Source organism: Vanellus vanellus, assembly GCF_965231255.1.
Source record: "Vanellus vanellus genome assembly, chromosome: 11".
Lineage (NCBI taxonomy): Eukaryota > Metazoa > Chordata > Aves > Charadriiformes > Charadriidae > Vanellus > Vanellus vanellus.
Genome location: NC_138916.1, coordinates 11412001 through 11433410, shown reverse-complemented (window position 1 = coordinate 11433410; position 21410 = coordinate 11412001). Strand labels below are relative to the sequence as shown.

Below are 21410 nucleotides of genomic sequence, written 5' to 3'. Positions count from 1 at the left end.
CTCTCTGCAGACGGGCTTTTCTGACTCCCGGCGTCTCTTCCTACAGGGCATCATGGATTTCAGTCGCTCCGAGAGCTGGCGTGGTCCCCTACTGAATTACACCACCCATCTTAATAGGTTTAATTCTTAACTAACAGAAACGCGTAACGCACGTCAGCTCTGACACAAAATGGGTGACTATCCGGAGACCACGAGAGTGCCAATTTGTGAGGATCAGTTACGGGCCGCAGCGCTAGAAACACACCACGGGCTGGGCAGAAACAAACGGCCTGTTTGAAAGGAGACCTATTCGACGAGGAAAGCCGGGTCCTCTCTTCCTCGTCTCATTTGAATAAACCAAACAGACCAAGCCCAGGCAGAGAAAAAAATCCAACGAAACAATATTGTTAGCTGAGCACAGAGCCGATTCTTAGACTGCCCACATTTGACTTCAAGTAAATCAGGGCTTTGGTGTTTTTACTTTTAACTCTGGTCTCACTTAAGAAGTTCAGTTTGTGACAGGATGACTGTTAAAAGTTTGAAGGTAGCATTTTTAAGCGTTCCTAATAACAGCAATGTTTAGGAAGGAATTACACCGACTCTTTTTAAACCTGACAGCAAGTCATTTCCCAGCTGCGCCCGCTCTCCCCACACCGCATCTTGTCACGGCACGGACGAGCCAGCTCGAGGCTGGGACAGAAAGCAGCCGGAGAAACAGAAGTGAAACCCAGAAGTTTGTTTTCATTATCCAAACTGAATGAACACAAGAAGTGAAATTATGTGAATAAATGCCACGCACTTGATCTTTTTTCCTTCCAATAATTCTCTGGGGGCTTTTTTGGCTGCCCGATTAGTAAGTCATTGGTAACAGGGCTCTCCCGTCCTACCTGGGCTTGGGGACCACCCTGCAGGTCGGACCCCTGCTGCACCCCTCAGGATGGCAGCACGCGTGGGCCAAAGAGGACACGGCACCAGCACCGATTCCTTCAGCGAGACGTGCCAAACCAGATTTTTTGCATACCACAGCGGAGCAGCTCACAAACTGCCATCTAACACCATTCTGCAACTCGCATTTTTTGAGCTCTGACAGCGCCTCATTTTTTCCAAGTCAAAAAGAAACCCACCGGCTGGTTCAGTGCTCTTAAGAAGCCTGATGACTAGATTTCTCTCTCCTTTTATGAGAAGGCAACTGGGCTCCTGCGACAGCACTGCAGCCTTTGCCCGTGGCTACAGAAGGGACCCACACAGGGACCAAGTGCAGTGCCAGCAGATAACGCTAACCTAATGAGCTTAGAGGAGAACCTAATGAAGTTCAACGAAGGCAAGTGTAGGGTCCTGCACCTGGGGAGGACCAACCCCATGCACCAGTACAGGTTAGGGGCTGACCTGCTGGAAAGCAGCTCAGCAGAGAGGGACCTGGGAGTGCTGGTGGACAACAAGTTGACCATGAGCCAGCAATGTGCCCTTGCAGCCAAGAAGATCAATGGTATCCCGGGGTGCGTTAAAAAGAGTGTGGCCAGCAGCTCAAGGGAGGTCATCTTCCCCCTCTACTCTGCCCTGGTGAGGCCACATCTGGAGTACTGTGTCCAGTTCTGGGCTCCCCAGTTCAAGAAAGACAAGGAACTACTGGAGAGAGTCCAGTGGAGGACTACAAAGATGATCAGGGCAACGGAGCATCTCTCTTATGAGGAAAGGCTGAGAGACCTGGGGCTGTTCAGCCTGGAGAAGAGAAGACTGAGAGGGGATCTCATCAGTGCTTAGCAATATCTAAAGGGCGGGTGTCAAGAGGATGGAGCCAGACTCTTTTCAGTGGTGCCCAGCGACTGGACAAGGGGCAACAGGCACAAGCTGGAGCACGGGGAGTTCCATCTGAACATGAGGAAAAACTTCTTTACTTTGAGGGTGGCGGAGCAGTGGCACAGGCTGCCCAGAGGGGCTGTGGAGTCTCCTTCTCTGGAGATATTCAAAACCCACCTGGACGCGATCCTGTCCAACCTGCTGTAGGTGAACCTGCTTTGGCAGGGGGGTTGGACCAGATGATCTCCAGAGGTCCCTTCCAACACCAACCATTCTTTCATTCTGTGATGGCTCCAGTAAGACCTTTGTGAACACCACTGTGAGCTGGGAACGCCACCTTCTCCGCCACTCAGTCCTGCAAAGGTCTCCGAACCCAGAAAAGACTCCGAACCGGTATGAGCAGCTCAGCCAGCACCCGCACTTCTCCCCCTCCCCTCGAACACGAGACCCTGCCCAGCACTCGGGCGCCTCGGAGCCACCCACGATTGACGGCTTCTGCAGGCGTAGACACGTTGGGGCCCCAGCAGAACCTGCAGCGATTACTGCGTGCTAATTGCTAGAGAGGACGAGGCCTGTTGCATCCGCCACCTGCCCGGGAAGTACACCAACGCCAAAGATCTGAAAGCTGTCATGAGGATTAGACACAGCCTTGTGCTTAAACACCACCTACTCTCCTTCTGCGTTTAAAGAAAGGAACAGCAGCATCCTGCTTCCCTTTTCTGTGGCAGAAAAGAGGATGAGCAGCAGTTTTCAATTGAAACACGGGACTTCATTGAGACAAATGGTCAGGCTGAAACTGAAAAAAAAAAATAAAATCAGAAGAGTCATGCAAATGTTAGTCTAAACTGCCCTGAAATCAATGGGGCTCCGGTGATTTAAGCCCTGGTCTTCAAACCTACATCTCCACGATCCCCGCGGCCGCAGAGCGGCTTGGGGAGCGTGGCTCAGGCTGGGATGGGCCGGTTGCCCCCGTGCCAGGCTCCTGTGGCCTAGGCTGTGCCCGCTGCTCTCGGGGTGGCAGAGCGGAGCACCCTCGGGCGCGGGCTGCCAGCGGAGAGCGGAGCAGCTTGGCTCCAGGCATCAGGGACCTACAGGCAGCATCGCTGCTACAGTGCTGAGCCGCACTGCAGTCTCCCGACTCAGCCTTACAGCTCTCTTAAATTACCCTGGTTCTTCCAGCTCTTGGGAAACATACCCCCAGCCAAGCAAGAGTGGCAGACACGCTCCAAGCTGCGTCGCGTAAAGGGTCAGGTTTACGCCAAAGGCTGATGGGACTTTATTCAAGGACGTTTACAGACCATTTTCTTCTCTTTTTCCAGAGCACACTATAAAAACCCGCGTAACACCCTCTCTGCTATTGCTTTGTGGGGCCTGCCAGGCCAGGTTACGCTGGAAATCAAGATACTGATATTTTATCTTCGTCCTGCCTGATATTGAGGAGACATTGAGATCCGCTGCAGGATGTTTCCATGCAACATTTGACCTCTCTCTAGAGCATTTCTTGCCCTGTCATTTGCCACGCTTTTCAGCGCGCATCCCCCAAAGCATCCCCCGTTTTGGAAACTACCTTCACTTCCCAGCACGAGCCAGCTCACTCCCACCACGGCCTCGGTTTCGGGCGCCCAGGAGGACTGGGAGCATCCAGCTGCCGCAGCAGGCACTGTCCCTGTGGGAACTGGAGAGAGGAACCGAGCACGCCAGTCCCGCACCGCAGGCTCTTAATCCTTCTGCCGAGAGGAGCCAAGCCGGAGTTTAGAGAACTGGAAGTCAGAGAACAAGCAGACGTTTGTTCAGAGCGGGCAGCGCGAGGGGGAGGACCGCCAGCTCCTTCCCGCCTCCGGGGACTTACCGGTCCCTGAATGTCCCTTTTTGTCTTCTCCCCGCATCTGCGGCCGGTCGGCACAACGCCGCTCTGTCCGGCGCGGGGCCGCAGCCCCTGCCCCACACCTCCCCCGCAGCCCAGCGGCCAGCAGAAGGGGAAGCAGGGTGGCCACGGCGATGCCAACCGGGCAGATCTTTCCCAAGGGGAAGTCTGCCGTGCACTGGGTGCTCTTCCCACGAAGGGGCATAGGCTCTCGAAGGGCAGAGCGGTGGGGCGAGGGGCGGCGGGGGAGGGAGGCTGAGCGACAGGCATCAGAGCCACCAGGGCCGCAGAAACCTCTGACTTGGAGCCAGGAGTGTGAAACGGCTTTTTACAAGAGTTAAGCCCAACACCCTTCAAAAATTACAGCTGCTCGGTATTACTAATCTGAAGAGGGTTGAACCCTGTCACCCATTGCTCAGTCATTACTGTAATTCGTATCAGAAACTCCAGTTTCAGTTAAAAAGCATGCATGTGTGAAAGAGAGAGGCGGCAGCAAGTCTCGGCAGAGAAGAAACGAGAGCTCTGTCGCTCTCTACAAGCAGGAGCAGCTCTCGGAGGAGCCTGTCTGTACCCAGCTACGCTAGTAAACTGTGGAAAGCCTACAAAACCACCGGGTTATTTCCAGGCGCAGTGATGAAGATGGGCCTTTGGACTGGATTTTCCCCTTAGGCTGCCATACCCCTAGTTCTGCCTGCAGGACTGCTCTGCAATGGAGACTGATATCGCACTGCTCTGGGGTCGCACAGCTCCTCCTTTGGCGTCAAAGCACCAGGAAGGCGGGTACGAACCGATGCGTCCAGGTAACCACCGAAACATACCCTGTCTCAGTACCATCACCCATCCGATCAAATAAGCAGAAAGGTTTTTTTTTTTAAAATAAAAATACTTAACATTTATTCACCTTTGAAGGTCACCATAGTAAAATTGTACACGCTATGAGTAACCCAGGAACGTTATTAAAAGCTACGAGAAACATAAGGCAATTTGTACAACCACTGAAAGAAATACACAGCATGTTGAAAATAGAGTGAAACATTACTCAAACAAGACAACGCTTGATACGCACTAGAGTGACAAGAACCAGCATTAAGTTTTAAACAAAAATAAAGATGTCATGGCTACAAGTATTATACAGTGATAAATACTTCAAAAATATATTAAGATATATGGAAATTCTTGTTTTGTCAAGGAAATCCAGAGAAATTCCAGCCCCCACTGGATTTCAATATACCAATTAAAGTTTTAATATTTAAATTCCTTTCCTTTCAGTAAGAACCAGTACTGCAGCCATTACTGTCCTGTATCAATACTTATCTTCTTGTAGTGTAATGAAATCGGCCTAATGTTATACTAAGCCCTAATGCTTCTCGCATCACGGGCACTAATTACTCTAAATCAACCAAGGAGTTGCCTTTCGGTAACAAGTGCTGTGCGCCGCATTTGAGGCCATAAACCACATTAAATCACAGTCAACGTTCGCCCACTTTACAGTATGAATGGAAGGCGGGTTCGAAGACTTGCCTCCACATGTAGGTAAGACGTCTCGACCAGAGGGTTTAGTAGCAAGTCCACCATAAGGTTTTCCTAGCATAACATTGAGCACTTAGAAGTTACAGTACATGAACCACGCTAAAGTTTAGGTTACACCTTCAAACAGAAAGTCCAGAGGACGTTTGGAGACAACAGGTTTTGAACATGCACAAATGGTGGTTTAGTACACATTTGTTTGTGCTGTTACTGGGTAGCGAGTGAAGCGGTTTATAGCCAAGGGTTTGTTTGGCGAGACAGTTTTCCGAGACAGTTTAAAAATATAAGCTTCTTCTTAGAGGGTCTGTTCTATAGAAAATAGAGCGAAATCTGGTATATTGTCAGTTTTGAGAGTACTTTCCCGTGGCAAGATCCATTCGTCAGCCTACCGCACCACCAAGAGAAAAGCCAATCCTGCTATTCCAAACCCCGCTGCGGCCATGATCGCATTGCTTATGGTACTGCTCTGGTCAGCCGGCTGGGAGTCGTGTCTCCCGAAGAAGCGACAGAAGCCGTCCTGGAAAAGCAAGAGAAAAGACATTTGAGTTGGTTGGCTTACAATTAAGCGGCTTTCTTTTAACCAGTCTTTGAGCACAGTTTGGTTCACGCTCCCAGCACGGCGCTCGTCAGCTGCAGAAGTCTCTATTTTAATCAGGGAAGTCTAAGCCCGCCGCCCTGGGCACACAGAATGCTTTCCGAGAGCCTTTGCACAAGGCAACTGAAAGCAGTAACTACAAGTGTTTGTACGCTTTGCTCAAACAGACAATCGCAAACTTCCTATCGAGATGCTCAGCATGTCATTACGTTATTTTCGCCCTTTTAGGCAAGTTTCTGGTGGGAGCTGCCAGCATTGTTCCCCCTCGTTCAAATTTGAGAAAGCATCCGAAACACAGGATATGGAAATTTCCACTTGAAAGACAGGAGTCCGAAGTCAGTCCCGTCTCGGTGGACACGGGGCTGATTACACACTCTCTTGGAAGGGCCAAGTGGACACTGCTCAGGGCTGACCTATGACAGCGCAGAGCTGGCAGCTGCTCTCCCAGATCGTTATTTGTGATAATCAGAAGTGGCAGCAATACAACTCCAGATGGTGATGTTTGAACTCTGCTCCGCAGATGTCTATGTAAACAAGTTATACTCTTAATTTCTTCCGGAACTTTGTTCTTTACACTTTAATTTGTGCGAACAGGCGACGCGATTTTGCCAAGTGACAGCGTACGTTGTAGCCAAGCGCCATGCTGCTCTCAGCAGTCAGATGGACCAGTGACCACTGGAAAACCAAGTTCCTTTTGGTCTCTGGAAAAGTCAACGAAACCAGTGGCTGCTTCCACCTCCCTCCCCCTCTATTTTTAGGGCTTATTTGTACTCGCATCAAATATTCCACTAGGACTGAAAATAGGAAATGTGCAGTTCTGCGGGACAGCTGACACGTTGCGCAGAGAGGCAGGCAGGCAGAGCTGCGCGGATGCCTTAAAAGCCGTACTTTCAGCGTGCATCTCAGGGGGCAGGAAAGCAACAGCAGCCATCGCTTTACACCGCGGCGTACATTAACGCTGCTGCCCACGCGTGCCGGCTGGAGATAGAACAGAACCGATTTTCCTTTCGGTAATTTGACTTCCCGAGGCCCCGACCTGACCGGTTTCGGGACAAGCAGGGAGCAGAGCAGCAGGTCCAGCGGCCGGGTGGCTTCGTCCACAGGCATATTTAAAGAAGCAGCACGTTGGTGGTTTGCATTTACACTCGGGAGAAGACCTGTGCCGGCTTCTCGCCACAACCCAAAGCCCGTGGACCCAAAACCTTCTCCCCAACGAGCCGCCACCGCCTCTCCCATGGGAGAAGACCTCTGCCAGCCTGTTCTCCACAGCCCAGAGCCCACGGACCCAAAACCTCGCCTCCTGCAAGCCACCACCATCACTCCCTTGGGAGAAGACCTGTGCCAGCCTGCTCTCCGCAACCCCGCGGACCCAAAACCTTCCCCCCCCGCAAGCCGCCACCATCGCTCCCGCACTTTTAGGAGGCTGCGGCTGGGCGCGGCTGGCCACCAGCCCCTTAGCGAGCTAGCCACAGCACACCCGCAGGCTCCCGACCCCCCCCCCGGCGCGCACCCGCCAACTACCCACGACCCCGCAGCCGCCCCGCAGCCTCTCCCGCGCCCCTCCACCGCGCCGGGCTGAGCCCCGTGCCGCCCGCCCGCCCGCTCCGCGCTCACCCATCCGCCGTGCGCCTCCAGCCACTCGCCCCGCTCCTCGGCCAGGTAGGCGGCCAGCGCGGCGGCCAGGCAGCGCGGCCCCTCGCCGCAGCCCCGCTCGGCCAGCGCGGCGGCCAGCGTGCCGGCGAACACCACCAGGGCCAGCAGCCGGCCCCAGTTGAGGCCGCCCTCGGCCTCCAGCTGCGCCGCCACCCGCTGCAGCAGCGCCGCCGCCTCCCGCGGCTCGGCCCGCGCCAGCGGCGCGCAGGAGCGGAAGAAGGGCCGCTCCCGCCGCTCCAGCTCGGCCGCCGCCCGCCGCAGCGCCGCCGCCGCGGGGCTGGCGGGCAACGCCGAGCCGCCGCCGCGGTGCTGGAAGTAATCCTCCAGCAGCAGCGCCGTCTCCTCCTTCAGCGAGCCCGGCATGGCGGCGGCCCCGGCCCCCGCAGCAGCCAGCTGCCGCCGACTAAGAGGCGGGGCGGCCCCTCCGCCCGGCCCGGCCCGGGGCGCCGGGAGCGCTCCCCTCCTCCGGGGCGGGGCCCGGCGCGGGGGAAAGGCGAACCCGGGCCGGGGGGAGGTCGCCGGCGGGGCGGCGCGGCCCGCCTGGGCGCCGGGGGGGAGCGCTGCCTCCCCGCGGGGTCCGCCCGCGGCGGCTCCGGCGAAGTACCTTTCTTATATGGCTTTGGGGTTTTTTTTCCTCACCAGCGGCCCGAGCCTGCATTCTTTGCATCGGAGATGCTTCAGGTTTGCCTTCCCCCTCCATGGGGGTGGTGAGACACTAGAAAGAAATTACCCAGAGAAGCCGTGGGGGCCCCATCCCTGGAGGTGCTCAAGACCAGGCTGGATGGGGCTTTGAGCGACCTGGTCTGGTGGGAGGTGTCCCTGCCCACGGCAGGGGGGTTGGAACTCGATGATCTTCAACATCCTTTCCAACCCAAACCATTCTATGGTCAATCCCAGCTGTGCCCTTCGAGCTGTGAGTACCCTCAGCTGCTTAACACATCATCAAAACTCCCATAAAAACCACCCCAGGATTTATGGCAGGCCCAGCACAGGTACACCCAACTTGGTGTTTCCTGCTGGATGCCAGTTTGCAGGTGAGGTTCAGGCGGTGGCCCAGTGCAAAGCGTGGCTGTGACTGCACCGTCACTCGCTGACACCTCTCGTTGCACACCGGGCTCAAGGTGCCCAACGCACCAGGACAGGACTGCTTGGCTTTGCTCCACCTATCCTGAGTTACAGCTTTCTGTCTCCGTTTTACATCCCTGCTAGAAAATCTAAAAATAGATGGTTGGAATCAATCCTATTGCAATTTCTCAGATCACTATCAAGAATTGGCCTGATCTCTTCCAGTTGTTCCTAAGGCAAACTCTTAGTTTTACATCCCCATATTTGGCTTTTGTTTTCTTTTTAAGCGGGGAAATCTAGCCCGTGTTTATGTGCTAGAGCAGTAGCTGGAATGATATCTTTACTTCTCACCATGCTTTTTTTTTTTACTTTACTTTATACACATGCTTTTTTAACTAGAGTTTTCCTTACGATTGTTAATCCCGGAGCAGGAATTTCCTATTGCATTCCTCACAGCAGGAGAGCGAGAGGGAGAGGCTGATCTTTCTCTAGCAATATCCTTTTCCACCCTTCCTGTTTATATAGCATTTTTGTTTAACAGGACGGGGCCGTCTGACAGTGACTTTGCCCCAGCTATACCTCCCTTGCTCCCTTTCCTTCACCTCCTGGCTTGCGCCGAGGAGCGGGTCAGGAAGGTAGGGCCAGTGCCAGGGCTCTGACATGACACTGCTGCATCCCTGTGGCACCCGGAGCAGCAGGGCTCTTCTCCAAGGTGGGACGGGCTGGGGAAAAGACAAGCAGCAGGTTAAAACTCCTCCCTCTAGAAAGGAATAGAGGCGTTTCCGAGACACAAATAGCTTGACAGACCAAAGAGGGTGTCTCAAAACGCTGGTTTTTCCAAAGCCTCCCCAGCCAACCCTTAGTGAGCAAGAAAAACAATGGATACTTCAGTGCCCTGTTCCTCTATCTCCATTTATCTGACGGGAAGTTGAGGCCCGTCCAGGTTCGTAGCTTTCACCACTACCTCAAGAACAAAAAGGTGATTTTCACCAGCGCCGAGTCCATGCAGCCCGACTTACAAGTCCCCGGGCAGTGGCCCTGAAGTGCAAGAACCACCTGCAAGAACAGAAGTGCAAGATGCGATGTCGGCCTCATTCCCACTGCGGGGGGGAAGGTTTGGGCACTGATGTCGCTTAGAAGCAGCTGGCTCAGCGCTTTCCCCAGACCCTCAGAGGAAAGGAAATGAAACCATGAGCCTAAGTGAAGGAGGTGCTTTTCTCAGTGTCTAAACCGAGGACTTTCACCGACCACCTTCATGCTGACCACAAAACCTATAACAAAGTGGAGCAGACAGCTGACGCCAGCACAGTTCTCTACTGACAAGACAGAACTGCTGCATCTCAAGGTGATCGGCAAATATGGGTTACCCAAACAGTGATAGCCCGAGCCCCCGGCAGCATTTCGGTGTCCCACTGCAATGCAAGAATCCTGTACTCCCACAAAACACGTACTCTGCATTTTCCAGTGCATTCATGGGTATGGCGACAAGGATCTGGAAAGAAAACATCCGATATTAGCCGTGATCCTTCTGAGCAGGAAAACACAACCTGAATTCTGGCCTCCTGAATGCAGAAGGAGCTCAGATGGAGTCTTGGGTACTCGCGAGGACTGCTCGCTTTCAGGTGCTCTGGCTCACCTTGGCTATTTCCAGAAGATATTCCAAAAGCAATTTTCTGGTAGATCTGCATTCCACCCTAGATTATTGCAGGACAAATGATCTAAGAAACTGTATGGTGCAAAAAGTAAATGCCAAAAACCCCAGAAAAAATATCAACAATTAAACGTACCTAACCGATGGGAAAAACAACTATATACATGTTCTCAATATGTAAAATACAATTTATTGTATTTAGGCCATTCATAAGTATCAACACAATGTAGTATGTTTGAAACAAACATCTTACCAATAAATACTATCTAAACATTAATATTAATCTTTTGATCAAACATGTACAGTGTATTGACTCAGTATTGCACAGTGAGCTCTATTCGACGTTTCCATAGTGCATTCGGTTTGTTACCGGGATAGGTTACCACAAATATTGCAAAGCATCAGGGTTGACTTTTCCAAGTGAAAACAGCTGAACTATTTCATTAGGGACTGAAGGCTGATACAAATGTCAGCGTCCTAGGTTAGTCGGTTATGGATTCATGGAACCTAATGTTTTCATGACTGAGGAGACTTTGTTTCTAATACAATTTTTATAGAATTGTAAAAAAAAAAAAAAAAAGCCACTTTGAAACAGAACGAGGATGTTATCAAACTTACGTGAACAGCCAACTCCAGTGATCCGGTGATCAGTGAGCGTGTGATCAAGCACACTCTAGTGAGCTCGTTTTCTCATTTCAATATAAATATAAATCATATCTTTGATCTTTTCAGCGATGTATCTCGCCACGTGCATTTCAGAGGCCAGACCCTGCAAGCCCCTAGCATTACTCCACCCTTTGCTCCCTACACGCCTCAACTCAGGCCAGATTCAGTACCTGTCAGAATGAGCAGAGGTCAACACACTCTAGTCTCAATAGTTTTCAATGTATAAATGCAGATACAATTTCCCTGTAGGTCTATAACTAACCGTATCTCAGCTTTATCTGGTCAAATCTTAATTCTACAGCATCAGCTCCGCGCAGGGGGTAGTCCTGCCAGTTTGTATTGCATTACCACGCTGACACAGAGGGCTGGGTGCTGCCGGCAATGGCCCGGCTCTGCTGCTTCCCTGAAACCCAGCGGCTCCTGCATCAGGCGGGCTCGCGGGCTCCAGTGAGCACCGCATCAAAAGCTGACAGGACTGCGGCTCACAGCAGGTTTTCAACAGCTCATTCTCAAGTCCAGCTACAACAGAACTATGTCCACGCCAGTGGGAGATGACTGTTGGAGTAAGGACCATACGATTTGGCTTGTAAGGTTTGACCCGCACTTGCATGAACTTATGCTGCCGAAGGAGCTTAAAATGGGCATATTCTGCCTTAGTACACATTTAAGCTACAATGCCCTGCCCAAGTGGTATGAACTGCTCAAAATCCAAATAAGAATCATGATCATAGAATGACTGTGACTGACTTGGAAAAGATTTGACCATCAGTATAACGGTGCTTAGTGCTTAGCGTGTAGTATCCCTTAGTGCTTAGCATGTAGTATTCCTTTAAGTAAAAGAAAATTCACTCACCAAGTGATACAATTAAAAATTTCTAAGAAACTACTGGTTAAGTACTACCTCATGATTATGTAAATCATGTTTATATCCCTCATCTTTGCAGTTTATCATTTTGTATATAATTAGATATTTTATATTCAGGTAACAGAGATGAAATACTTATTTCTATCTAAAAAGACGGTAGGAAAAAACAGGGATTGAAAGGATTCCTTTTTTGTACAAAAAATACATTTTTATGACAACAGCCCGTACCTTCACAGTAGGTCCTTTGCTCCTCTACTTACTACCAAGGTTCGGTCATCCATAACGCCATCATGAAGTATCAGATTTATTTTTTTTTCCCCCACTTTCCAACACCAAAATTAAATGCACTGCAATGGAATGTTTCCAGAGTCTTATGCTACATCCTGATAAAATCAGGAATCGCTTTTTCTTTTTTTTTTTTCCTTTTTTTTAACTTTAAAAAGGAACTAAATTCATGCAAATAAATACATAATGTGCACTGAAATACTCAATTCTATGATACAGGTGACTTCAGAGAAAAGTCCCTTTATAATTATCTAAACTAGTTCTAATAAAAGAAGATAGTTTCAAAACAGAATTAAAAACATTTCATTTTACTACAAGTTGATGTTTGCTATGTGTTCAAGCAGATTACATTTTCTACCTAGTTGCATTAACCTGTGGGTTCAGTGTCACCCTTTTGCAGTGTAGCAAATATTTGATTTTGAGGCGTGGCTTTTTTATGCAGTTGTTGTAGTCCAGGGTATCAGTCTTCCTTTGATTCTGTGTACAGGATCTCAGGTTAAGCCCAGATCTGCAGAGAGACAGTTGAACAATCGCTTATGACATTGACTATTCTATCAAAGGTTTAATTAAAATTTGGCAAGGCACTCAGATTAGCGGTACAGTGTATCAGCAGCAATGATATTATTTAACACATAAGTTCAAAATTCCTATAACAGTTTGGCTAGCACTTTGTGGGGATTTTTTTAATTTGAATTTTCTGTTCATGCTTTACACTGTGGTTTTATATCCTTGTTTGTCCCTCTAGAGTCAATTGTCCTGTAACAACCCTTCCCCCTCGCCCCTTTTTTTAAACAATCAAACAAAGAAAGAGAGAAGCACCCGAGGCAGGTGCTCCCAGCACTTACACGGAGAGTGTGGTCCCAGGAGCCCGAGCAGAACGCCGTCCCATCGGGAGAGACCCGCAAGGTGCTGACACGATTTTCATGTCCAAACAGAATGGATACACGGGACCCTTTCAGCACATCCCAGACATTTATGGTGTAATCATTATAGCCTGCAAACAGTAGGCGACCTACAAAGAGAATGAGATTTCACAAAGTGAGGTCTTAAGTAGGTAACACGTCTTGACTGCAGCAAAGGCCTCTGCAGGAGATTCCTCACCCAATGTCCTGGTTTGAGCCACAACCCAGCCTTCCTGTGCCACCTTCTGCATGCAGCCAGCCCTGACCACTGCTTCCCCTGGGCTGGCTGTGCTCCTGTTAGGCTCCCCTGCTCCACTGCTGAGCTATCCATACTAAATGCCGAACCCATTAAAATGCATTAGTCAAAAATACAGTTAAGATGGAGCTAAATTATATAGAAACTGTTCAGTCATTAGAGATGGGGGATGACTCCAAATCACGACAGACTGAAGAGCACTTCAACAGCTAATGCAGGGTAATAATATTTTGCTCAGACCTTACGCAATAAGTTGAATACAAATTGTTGAAGGATTAGTAGACAATTTGGTAAGTGATTCATTGTCCCCAGCGGGACAAGATGTGGTGCTTGTGACCACGACAGAGACCTTTGCCCCTCTGTCCTGAGCAGAGGGCAGTTCACCACCCACTCATCCCTACAACAGGGTTACTGGAGGAGCTCCACATTTGTGCTGGGGCAGGAGAGAGAAGACTCGAGCTCACATCTCCAGATCTGTAGCGAGAAATGTCTCTGTCTTCATGCTCCTCTAACATACTTTTCCTACCTATTAATCATTTATTATCCTTTTATAAACTATTTATGTAAGTGCGCTTAATAGTCTAGTTACATTTCATGTTTCCTTTGAAATGTTTTTAATCATTATTGTGAAATTCTAGCCCAGCTGTAGTTAATGGCAAAATATTTCCTGCCTTCATTAGGGCCAGGAAAATACTTTTCATTACTGCAACGAAGCAATAGCTAGCTAGGTTATTTGAAGAGTAATTATTGAAGTGTTCAAGACCAGGCTGGATGGGGCTTTGAGAAACCTGGTCTAGTGGAAGGTGCCCCTACCTATGGCAGGGGATTCAGAACTAGACGATACTTAAGGTCCCTTCCAACCTAAACCATTCTATGATTCTATGATTTTTACAGAGCAAAAAAAGCTTCCATGCATTAAATGTTTCTTTTGGTACTCAGTATTACTTTCAATAACTTTTAATAACAAATGCATTATCAAATTAAACTGGCAAAATTTTACAGTTCCCCTCAAATTCCAACACTAAGACAACCTCCAAAGTTCAGTTCTCACCACTAAGAGAGAAGTCCACACTGGATGCTCCAAAAATGATGCTCTCTTTGGAATAAATTGCGACTTCCCTGTCTGCACGAAGGTCATATAAACGACACTAGGATTAAAACAAAAGCAACACACTTGTCTCAGTAAAGGCTGGAGTCAATGGCTACTACATTTCATTGAAAAAATGGGAGTGGGAAGGATTGCAGCCTAACAGGCATCATGGGGAGCGGCTGCTTGGCTTCTTTCCTTCTGCTATTTCTGCCCGCTGTAACTGGGACTCCTCTGGAGTCTAACAGGGATCTCAGCAACACAAGGCTGTTTTGTATAAACTGAGTGAAGAACTTGCTTTTCCAAACAACTTCTCTAAGCCTCCTGCCTGTCCTGCTATAGAGAGATGAGTAGTGGGCTTTGGACTGTGGCTACCCCCTGAAAATCTCCCAACCCTCTTGCTTCCCCGCTGTGGTTTCCTACATATTAGGTCACCCTGCTGCTGGGAAGATACCTGGGGAGACAGTCTCTAAAGACAACAGTTTAACCACAGCTGGAGTCTGGGAGACAGAGGATTAAGTCTCTGGTCATCTTTGAGAACATGGACCACACGGCACGGGGCTCAGACAGCCCCTTGGCACGGGGAAGCCTAGGTGGTAGTCCTTGCTCCGAGTAAGACGGAACAGCAAACAGCCCCTGCCCTGCCGTGAGGCCTCTCTGTCTGAAAAACCCACGTGAAAATAATTCAAGTGAAATAATACATTTCCATACAGATATTTGGTTTTCGTTTCTCATGGAAAATCCCCAATCACCTCCACGACCCACGCTTCCTGTTTTTATCATTTTCCAGCATACTTAGACTCGTTTAACATGGAAATAATGTATAGAGAGACCCGACTTCATTGCCATGCAGAAGGGCAGTCTGTTAGCCCTGAAATCAAAATGCACTTTTGAAACTACTTGAACTGAAAACCTTCCTCAATACGTTAAGTTTAAGCAAACCCTGGCCGGATGGGTTTGCTACTATTAAGACTTTACTAATGAGAAATGGCTGGTATTCAAGCCCGCACATAAAGGAAAGGCTGTTTCATTTGCAGGGCAGTGGGGAGCTGCGAGGTATGTGAAGTCCAGGTCTCCCAGAGCTGCACACTGATGAATAATTCCATCAGACTGTCCTGATAGGGAGTTGGGGTCACTGCAGGTGACAGCACTGCCTTGTGAGCATGCTTTTATGGCTTCCCTCCAGACAGCCAGGATTATCTGCTCCTTGAAATCCCTAAGTATATAATTCAGGTCAAGGATACCAGTCAGTGTACCAGTCCGTAAGGCTGAAAACACCAACCTCTTCATTTAAAGAATGAAGTAGATGGAAACTGCCAAAATCCTCCGTCAAAAGTACAGAGATGGAATTTCCCATTCTCCTGCTCAAGTCGGGGGTGTCAGAAATAGTTAAGAGAGAAAAACCCCATCAAATAAATTAGTAAGCACAGGAGCCCAGAGCCTGTGGTACTAGGCATAAAAAGAGAGTGCTCTCATTGGAATTTAATGATGGACAATTTCTCCATCTTACTTCCACAGATTCGCAGGTGCTGACAGTACAGCATCCGAATGCGTGGAGAGGCACTAGGCTCACCAGAGCTAAAGGTATTAATTTATAATCACAGCTTTTAAGACCTAAAAGCAGCGTACGCTCTCTCCAGAACAGCCTTGGAAGGTCTCCGCATCCAGTGAAGACAAAGGGAATGTTTCTATTGAGTTTAGCTAGTATTGGAGCAGACTCAAAATACGCTCTGAGGGCAAAGTACTTTAGAAAAAGTCTTCACCCTCAGGCAGCTTGGTGTGACGCTTGAATAACCAGGAGAAACAAGGTAACTTAACTACCAGCTCAGTCCCTGCAGGGCTGTGGTACAGCCAGAGCCTGGTCCCCCATGGGGACCCACCAGCTGCAGCAAGAGCCACCAGCATCACTCAGGGGCCCAAAGGCACCAGGTCGTTCAGTGGCATTTTGCATATGATGCGCTGACCAAAATTACATGTCAATACATACTGTACCCCTCCTAGCAGCATGCTCATAGGTAAGATCCAGTAAGAGATATGGTATCATCAAGGATGACTTGGATGTGGTGACTCACCGCAGTGAAAAGCATTGGCCCTGAGTCAGGATGACAGGGAGGAGATGTACACGGCCAAGGCCACCCTGAGGCTGCACTCTCAGGATGCACAGGGCTGCGGAGGCCAGCTGACCAGGGCTGACCAGCTCCATGCTCAGCCCACGGCTCCTCTGCTTGCCGGGACATGCGCACTCATGTGCGGGCTCCCTTCATGCTCTGCTGCTCCTTCTGACACAAGCTGCAGCATTTCGTCTGGTTCCTCCCATGTTGCGACCAACAACTATATGAAGCCAACACTCTTCCAGTAAGGCAACTAATTTTGATCATGACACTTCAAAACAGAGCAAATCTCAAATGAATATTTGGACAGTACCTCATGTAGAAAAGTTTGCAGAGGTGACCGACAAAGTGTTTCTAGATTTTCCCTATAGCATTATATGCAGTATTTAATATATACTATATTATAGCATTATTATTTCTGCAACTTTGGTGTCACAGGCCCAGTTTAGTCACTTAAAGTCCTCTGTGGATGTGACCTAGTCTTTTAGGAAAATCTGGCTTGGAAAGTAACAGATCTTCCCTCAATTAGGTTGCTGAATTAACATACCGTGGCATCGTCTGAACCAGAGGCAAAAGCATCTCCACTTGGGTAGTATCTGTGCACGAGTAAAAAAAGACCAGAAGACATTACATTACTTGGATGAGGTCAGACTTCAAAAATAGAACCAGCACATTGCTCAACATCGCAAATGTGTCCTCTCCCAGAAACATACTGACCTGACACTGTTGATATCTGAATCATGGGTTTCAAATGACTGGATGCACTGACCAGACCGCATATCCCAAACCATGGCTTTCTTGTCACATCCCTAATAAGACAAAAAAATTCACTGTGCAAATGGTGACATTCACCCCTCACGTGCCTGATACACGTCATCAAGCCCAGCTACATTCAAAGGCTCAGAACATCACAGCTCTGAGGGGATTTAACCAGCAAAGCAGCCCCAGAACTGGCTGTACTGGTACCCCCAAGCCTGCTGCAGTCGCAGTTAGGAGCAGAGTACGCCACGAACGCTGGAGCCTCGGTGGTGCTGCAGACCAGCACAGTGGGGTGCAGACAGGCCGGGGGTGTTTGCACAGGGGTCCCGTGCTAACCGGCACTCACAGCCCTGCTCTGCCTGTGCCGCTGCTGTACCGGTGCCTGCAGTCCCACCGTGCCACGGTGCTGCATAACTGACTCGCTCTCTTACCGCTTAACATGCTCAATATAAAACATTTATACCCAGCATTTAAAGTTTTATAACTCATTCTTTTCACACACTGAAATAGAAAATGCGATGCGTGCATCCGGAGGGTCTCTTGCCCAGCCTCCTACCAGAGTTAACCCCTGCACCCACAGGCTTGATGGCGTGGTTGGGATGAGAAAAGAAGCATAACAGCATTTCACCTCATTCTCAAGCTCTAACCTGCCCTTCCAAGCCGTGCTTTGGAAAGCTCATTTAACACTCAATGCTTGCCATGAGGTGCTCAGCTCTCCCAATGCTTTGGGCTGTAGGCTGCGACACCCTTGGGGCAGGAACCGTCTCATACCCGTAGGGCCATGCTCTCAGCTGGGATGTCTCACTGCTGTTGCAATCATGGTGACAGGAAAAAGAATACAGACTTTTCTTTTAGGAGTAACAGGAGATTTGAATACATATGACCCTGCCGAGGGGCAGGCTGTAGGTAGGCTCAGCTCCGGGGGGCTCAGCCTCTCTGAGGCTGCGTGGGAAGCAGAGGGCAGGGCAGGCCAGGCGGCTGCTGCTTCTGCCAAGCGCATCCTGCCCAGCAGAACATGCCACACATGTTATTTTTAAGCAAACATGATTGCTAATTAAATTAAACAGTGTCTTCACAATTCACATCTTTCTCTCTTTTTTTCTCTTGTTAAAATGAAACCCCACTTTTTTTACTAATGATGTCATTATTTAAAAGAGGTAATGTTCCTTTGCAACAACTTGTGGTTTCTGCACAGGGGAAACCAAACACGATAGAGAACATTTTGGACTCAGCAGATTTCCCTCTCAAGCCCCGCCACAGTCCAAGCCCAGCCCTTCGTATTGCTTCCATGTGCGCTGTTCTTACTGACCTCTCTGGGGGTTTAGGGGCAAGACCAATCTGACAAGGTGGTGCTTTGACTCCTAAGGATTTGAAGGAGAAACCAGCAACCACCTGTGGACAGAGGGGCCCCCTGAGAGCCATCCCACTCGCCCCAAGAAGCAGTGCTCAGAGGGGACAGAGCACAACAGCCCGGGATACAGCCCTGAGCTCACCCAGGAGGGCCGGGATTTTCAGTGAAGTTGTTAAATATAACAGAACCCAGTCTACAAGCTGATGTACTGGCATTGCTTATTCCAGCTCAGTGTAACTGTATTACGTAGGCGCAATACACAAGGAGTCTCTCTATGCCACCATACCTTCAGGTTGCACTGGTTTGGCTATACCTGCATTGACACAATACTAGACAGAACTTCACTGAAGTGGTATTTTGCATGTGATCAATTAAGCGAGTCCCTGTAAGCATGGACATGCCCACGCTGCTATATTGACACAAGTATGACATATTCTCTTAGCAGTACCATAGCTGCTTGCGATTCTTTGCCCTATAATAAGCTGAGCTGTTCCCAGGGAGAACGAATCTATCCTTTCTGGGAAGCAAGCTTGGTGACAGAAAAGCCCAGGAGGAGTAATGCACTTGGATGGAATTAGCTTTCAGTCACGCTTCGGAGCAGCTGTGCTAGCAGCAGGCAAACTGGGCCAGTGTGCTGGGCTCTGCTCCTGATGGGCCAGCCAAATTTGTTAATAGAGCCGTAACAGAAGAGGTCCAGGTTTAATGTGTAGGGATGGGACCATGACTCCAAGCACAACAAGTGGAATTTCCTAATCCATGGTCAGCACCCTCTGGCACAAAGGCCATTTCCATCAGCAAGCACAGGACCAGCCCTGGGCCAGCGCTGGTGGGGCTCCAAAACCAGGTACCTTCAGCAAAGTTACTGGTAGCAACCTGCCTCCAGTAAGAGAGGTCATCTCTCAGCTGCAGGTTCAGTTTTCTGATGTGGGAAAGACCAGGACCACCTCAAAAAGGAGCTGAGCCCCATCCCACTCACCTTTATGCCTTGCCTGCCTCACTGCCAGGCTGCATGCCGATGGCTCGGCTGCCCAGGAACAGCAGCAGGACAAGACTTGGAAGATGCCCTGGGTACTTTCCCAGACCAGTCTTGCAGCCCCAGCAAGGTTTGTGTGTTCCTCTGGGCCAGGACAGGGAGCGGGCAGTGTTCAACTGACGAAGGGACTTTAAATGTGTCTGGTACCACTGGAAGGCACAGGGGACTCAGCAACAGCTGAAGATGTGGCCACACCTCATCTCCCTGCTCCAACTTGTATAAGGGTTTAGCCAGCGTCCAAGCTACCCCTTGGCTTCTGGGGAGCGGTTGAGGGACATAGTGGCACGCACGTTATTTGCAGTCCCATTTTGATGCCCAAAGCAGGTGCCTGGCACACCCTGTCCGACTCCAGAGAGCTGGGCAGGAGAAAGGAGCCAAATGCGGGAGGTCGTCTGCTGTGCCAGGCTCCTATCCACAGGGGCTCACACCTCTGCTGCGGTACGAGCCCACTGCTCTAACTCTGAGCCTTTCCCTTCCTGGGAGAGGCGTTGTTTTGATCTTGAGCTGGATTGTTTTGGTGTGGGGTGGAATTTGCCAAGTAAGCAGAACTGCAGTCAGACTGGCTGGGTGGGTTTGACCCCACAGTCAGAGGTTTAATTTGCTCCAGCTTGGAAAATGTGATTGCAATGAGTGGATTGCACTGGGGCTTCCAACACATACTCCAGCACTCTCTCAATATGATCACAAGTCTCCTGCTTTGCTGCCTTTTCCCTTCCACATTCCTTAATTTTACATTATGATAGGAAGCTCCTGCTTACCCCAGAGACAAATGTATTTCCTGTTTCAGAAGGGGCCAGGTCCAGGCACAGGACATCCGCTCCATGACCATGGAAACTCTGTAGAAGCTGCCCGCTCTCAACATCCCACAGAGCACAAGTTCCATCTCCACTTGCTGTCAGGATCTATAGGATGTAGCAAGAAGAGTCACAATACAAAAATCAGCAGATGATCTTCAAGTTCACAAAGATACAACTGACACCCTATATGTACACCAAGAACGGCTTTAATTTAATGGAATGTTATGCAATAAATCAAAGCCATAAAAACAATGTGAATCTAAGCATAGTTTATGTTTTTTATTTTTAAGGAAAGAAGTTAGAGTGGAAAGCAGAGCTGTATTGACACAGCCATGCCTACATCATGTTTCAATAATGGTCAGTTTTGTGCAGTGCGGTTTGGAGAACTGATGGCAGCAAGGATCTGCTGGCATTTCCATATCCTCCAAAAAGGAGGTAGAACCAGACTGGTATTCCTGTCTGCCCCTGTATTTAACCCTATCCATATTTAGGCTGCTGGAATTCAACCCAGGTAAAGAGAACTGCTGGAGTTAAGTATACCTGTTTAACACTAATATTTTTTTCTGCTTGAAATAGCCAGGTTAAACCCAATTAATTGGGCTTAAGACATGGATTTTCTGAAAGGGAAGTAAGCCTGTCTAGACAGTTGTTTGGTAAGTCCATCACCTCTCACTTGTCCAAAACCACTTGTGTGTGAAAGGGCTTGAACATACACTGACGGAACATAGCTCACAGCCTCCCTCATCTGCTACAGTGCTTGTAGAAAGCACATGTGATCAGCGCTTGTTATTGTGGCTAAATCCTGATGGTGCTCAATTGTTCAAAATTTCCCATTGGCACCCGAAGCTGTTATGCAGTCACAAATTCTGTAGGCTGAAAGGGTCCCTGTGCACCGGCATGGAAGGAGGCAAGGGTGAACTCAGGAGGGCTCTCAGTCTTTATACACAGGTTTTTCTCATGGCCAGTGAGGAAATTCAAGGGATCCCAGTGGCTAGCTAAAAGTTAAAAAGAAAATACTCTTCAAGAAGAAAACGATCGCACAATCATGAAACCATTCACAGAGTTGCATAAAGGTTAAACACTGAACATGTTTGACAGATGCTTCTAAAACTCCTCCCATAAACAGAGCTCTGCAAAGCTGCAGAACAGACTGTTCCAAATCCTGCA

The 21410-nt window shown here is 49.3% G+C and overlaps 2 protein-coding genes across 2 annotated transcripts in view; both read right to left on the bottom strand.

The window, feature by feature from the left end:
* Positions 1-4500: 4500 nt before the first annotated feature.
* On the bottom strand, positions 4501-7791 carry BCL2L10 (BCL2 like 10). Its single transcript, XM_082488674.1, has 2 exons — positions 7377-7791; positions 4501-5684 (listed from the first exon to the last, which is right to left on the bottom strand). Exons 1-2 carry the CDS (start codon positions 7776-7778, stop codon positions 5553-5555), a joined length of 534 nt encoding a protein of 177 aa, XP_082344800.1. The 5' UTR covers positions 7779-7791; the 3' UTR covers positions 4501-5552.
* A 1649-nt stretch (positions 7792-9440) lies between these two features.
* Positions 9441-21410, bottom strand: part of GNB5 (G protein subunit beta 5) — a gene marked incomplete at its 3' end in the record, with an annotated part of 29195 nt that continues 17225 nt past the window's right edge. Inside the window, exons 7-13 of the mRNA XM_082488956.1 lie at positions 20205-20348; positions 17021-17112; positions 16851-16899; positions 14157-14253; positions 12789-12959; positions 9848-9972; positions 9441-9536 (exon numbers count right to left, since the gene is read on the bottom strand). Coding sequence (XP_082345082.1) covers positions 9441-9536; positions 9848-9972; positions 12789-12959; positions 14157-14253; positions 16851-16899; positions 17021-17112; positions 20205-20348 — 774 coding nt within the window. The remainder of the gene's footprint in view (positions 9537-9847; positions 9973-12788; positions 12960-14156; positions 14254-16850; positions 16900-17020; positions 17113-20204; positions 20349-21410) is intronic.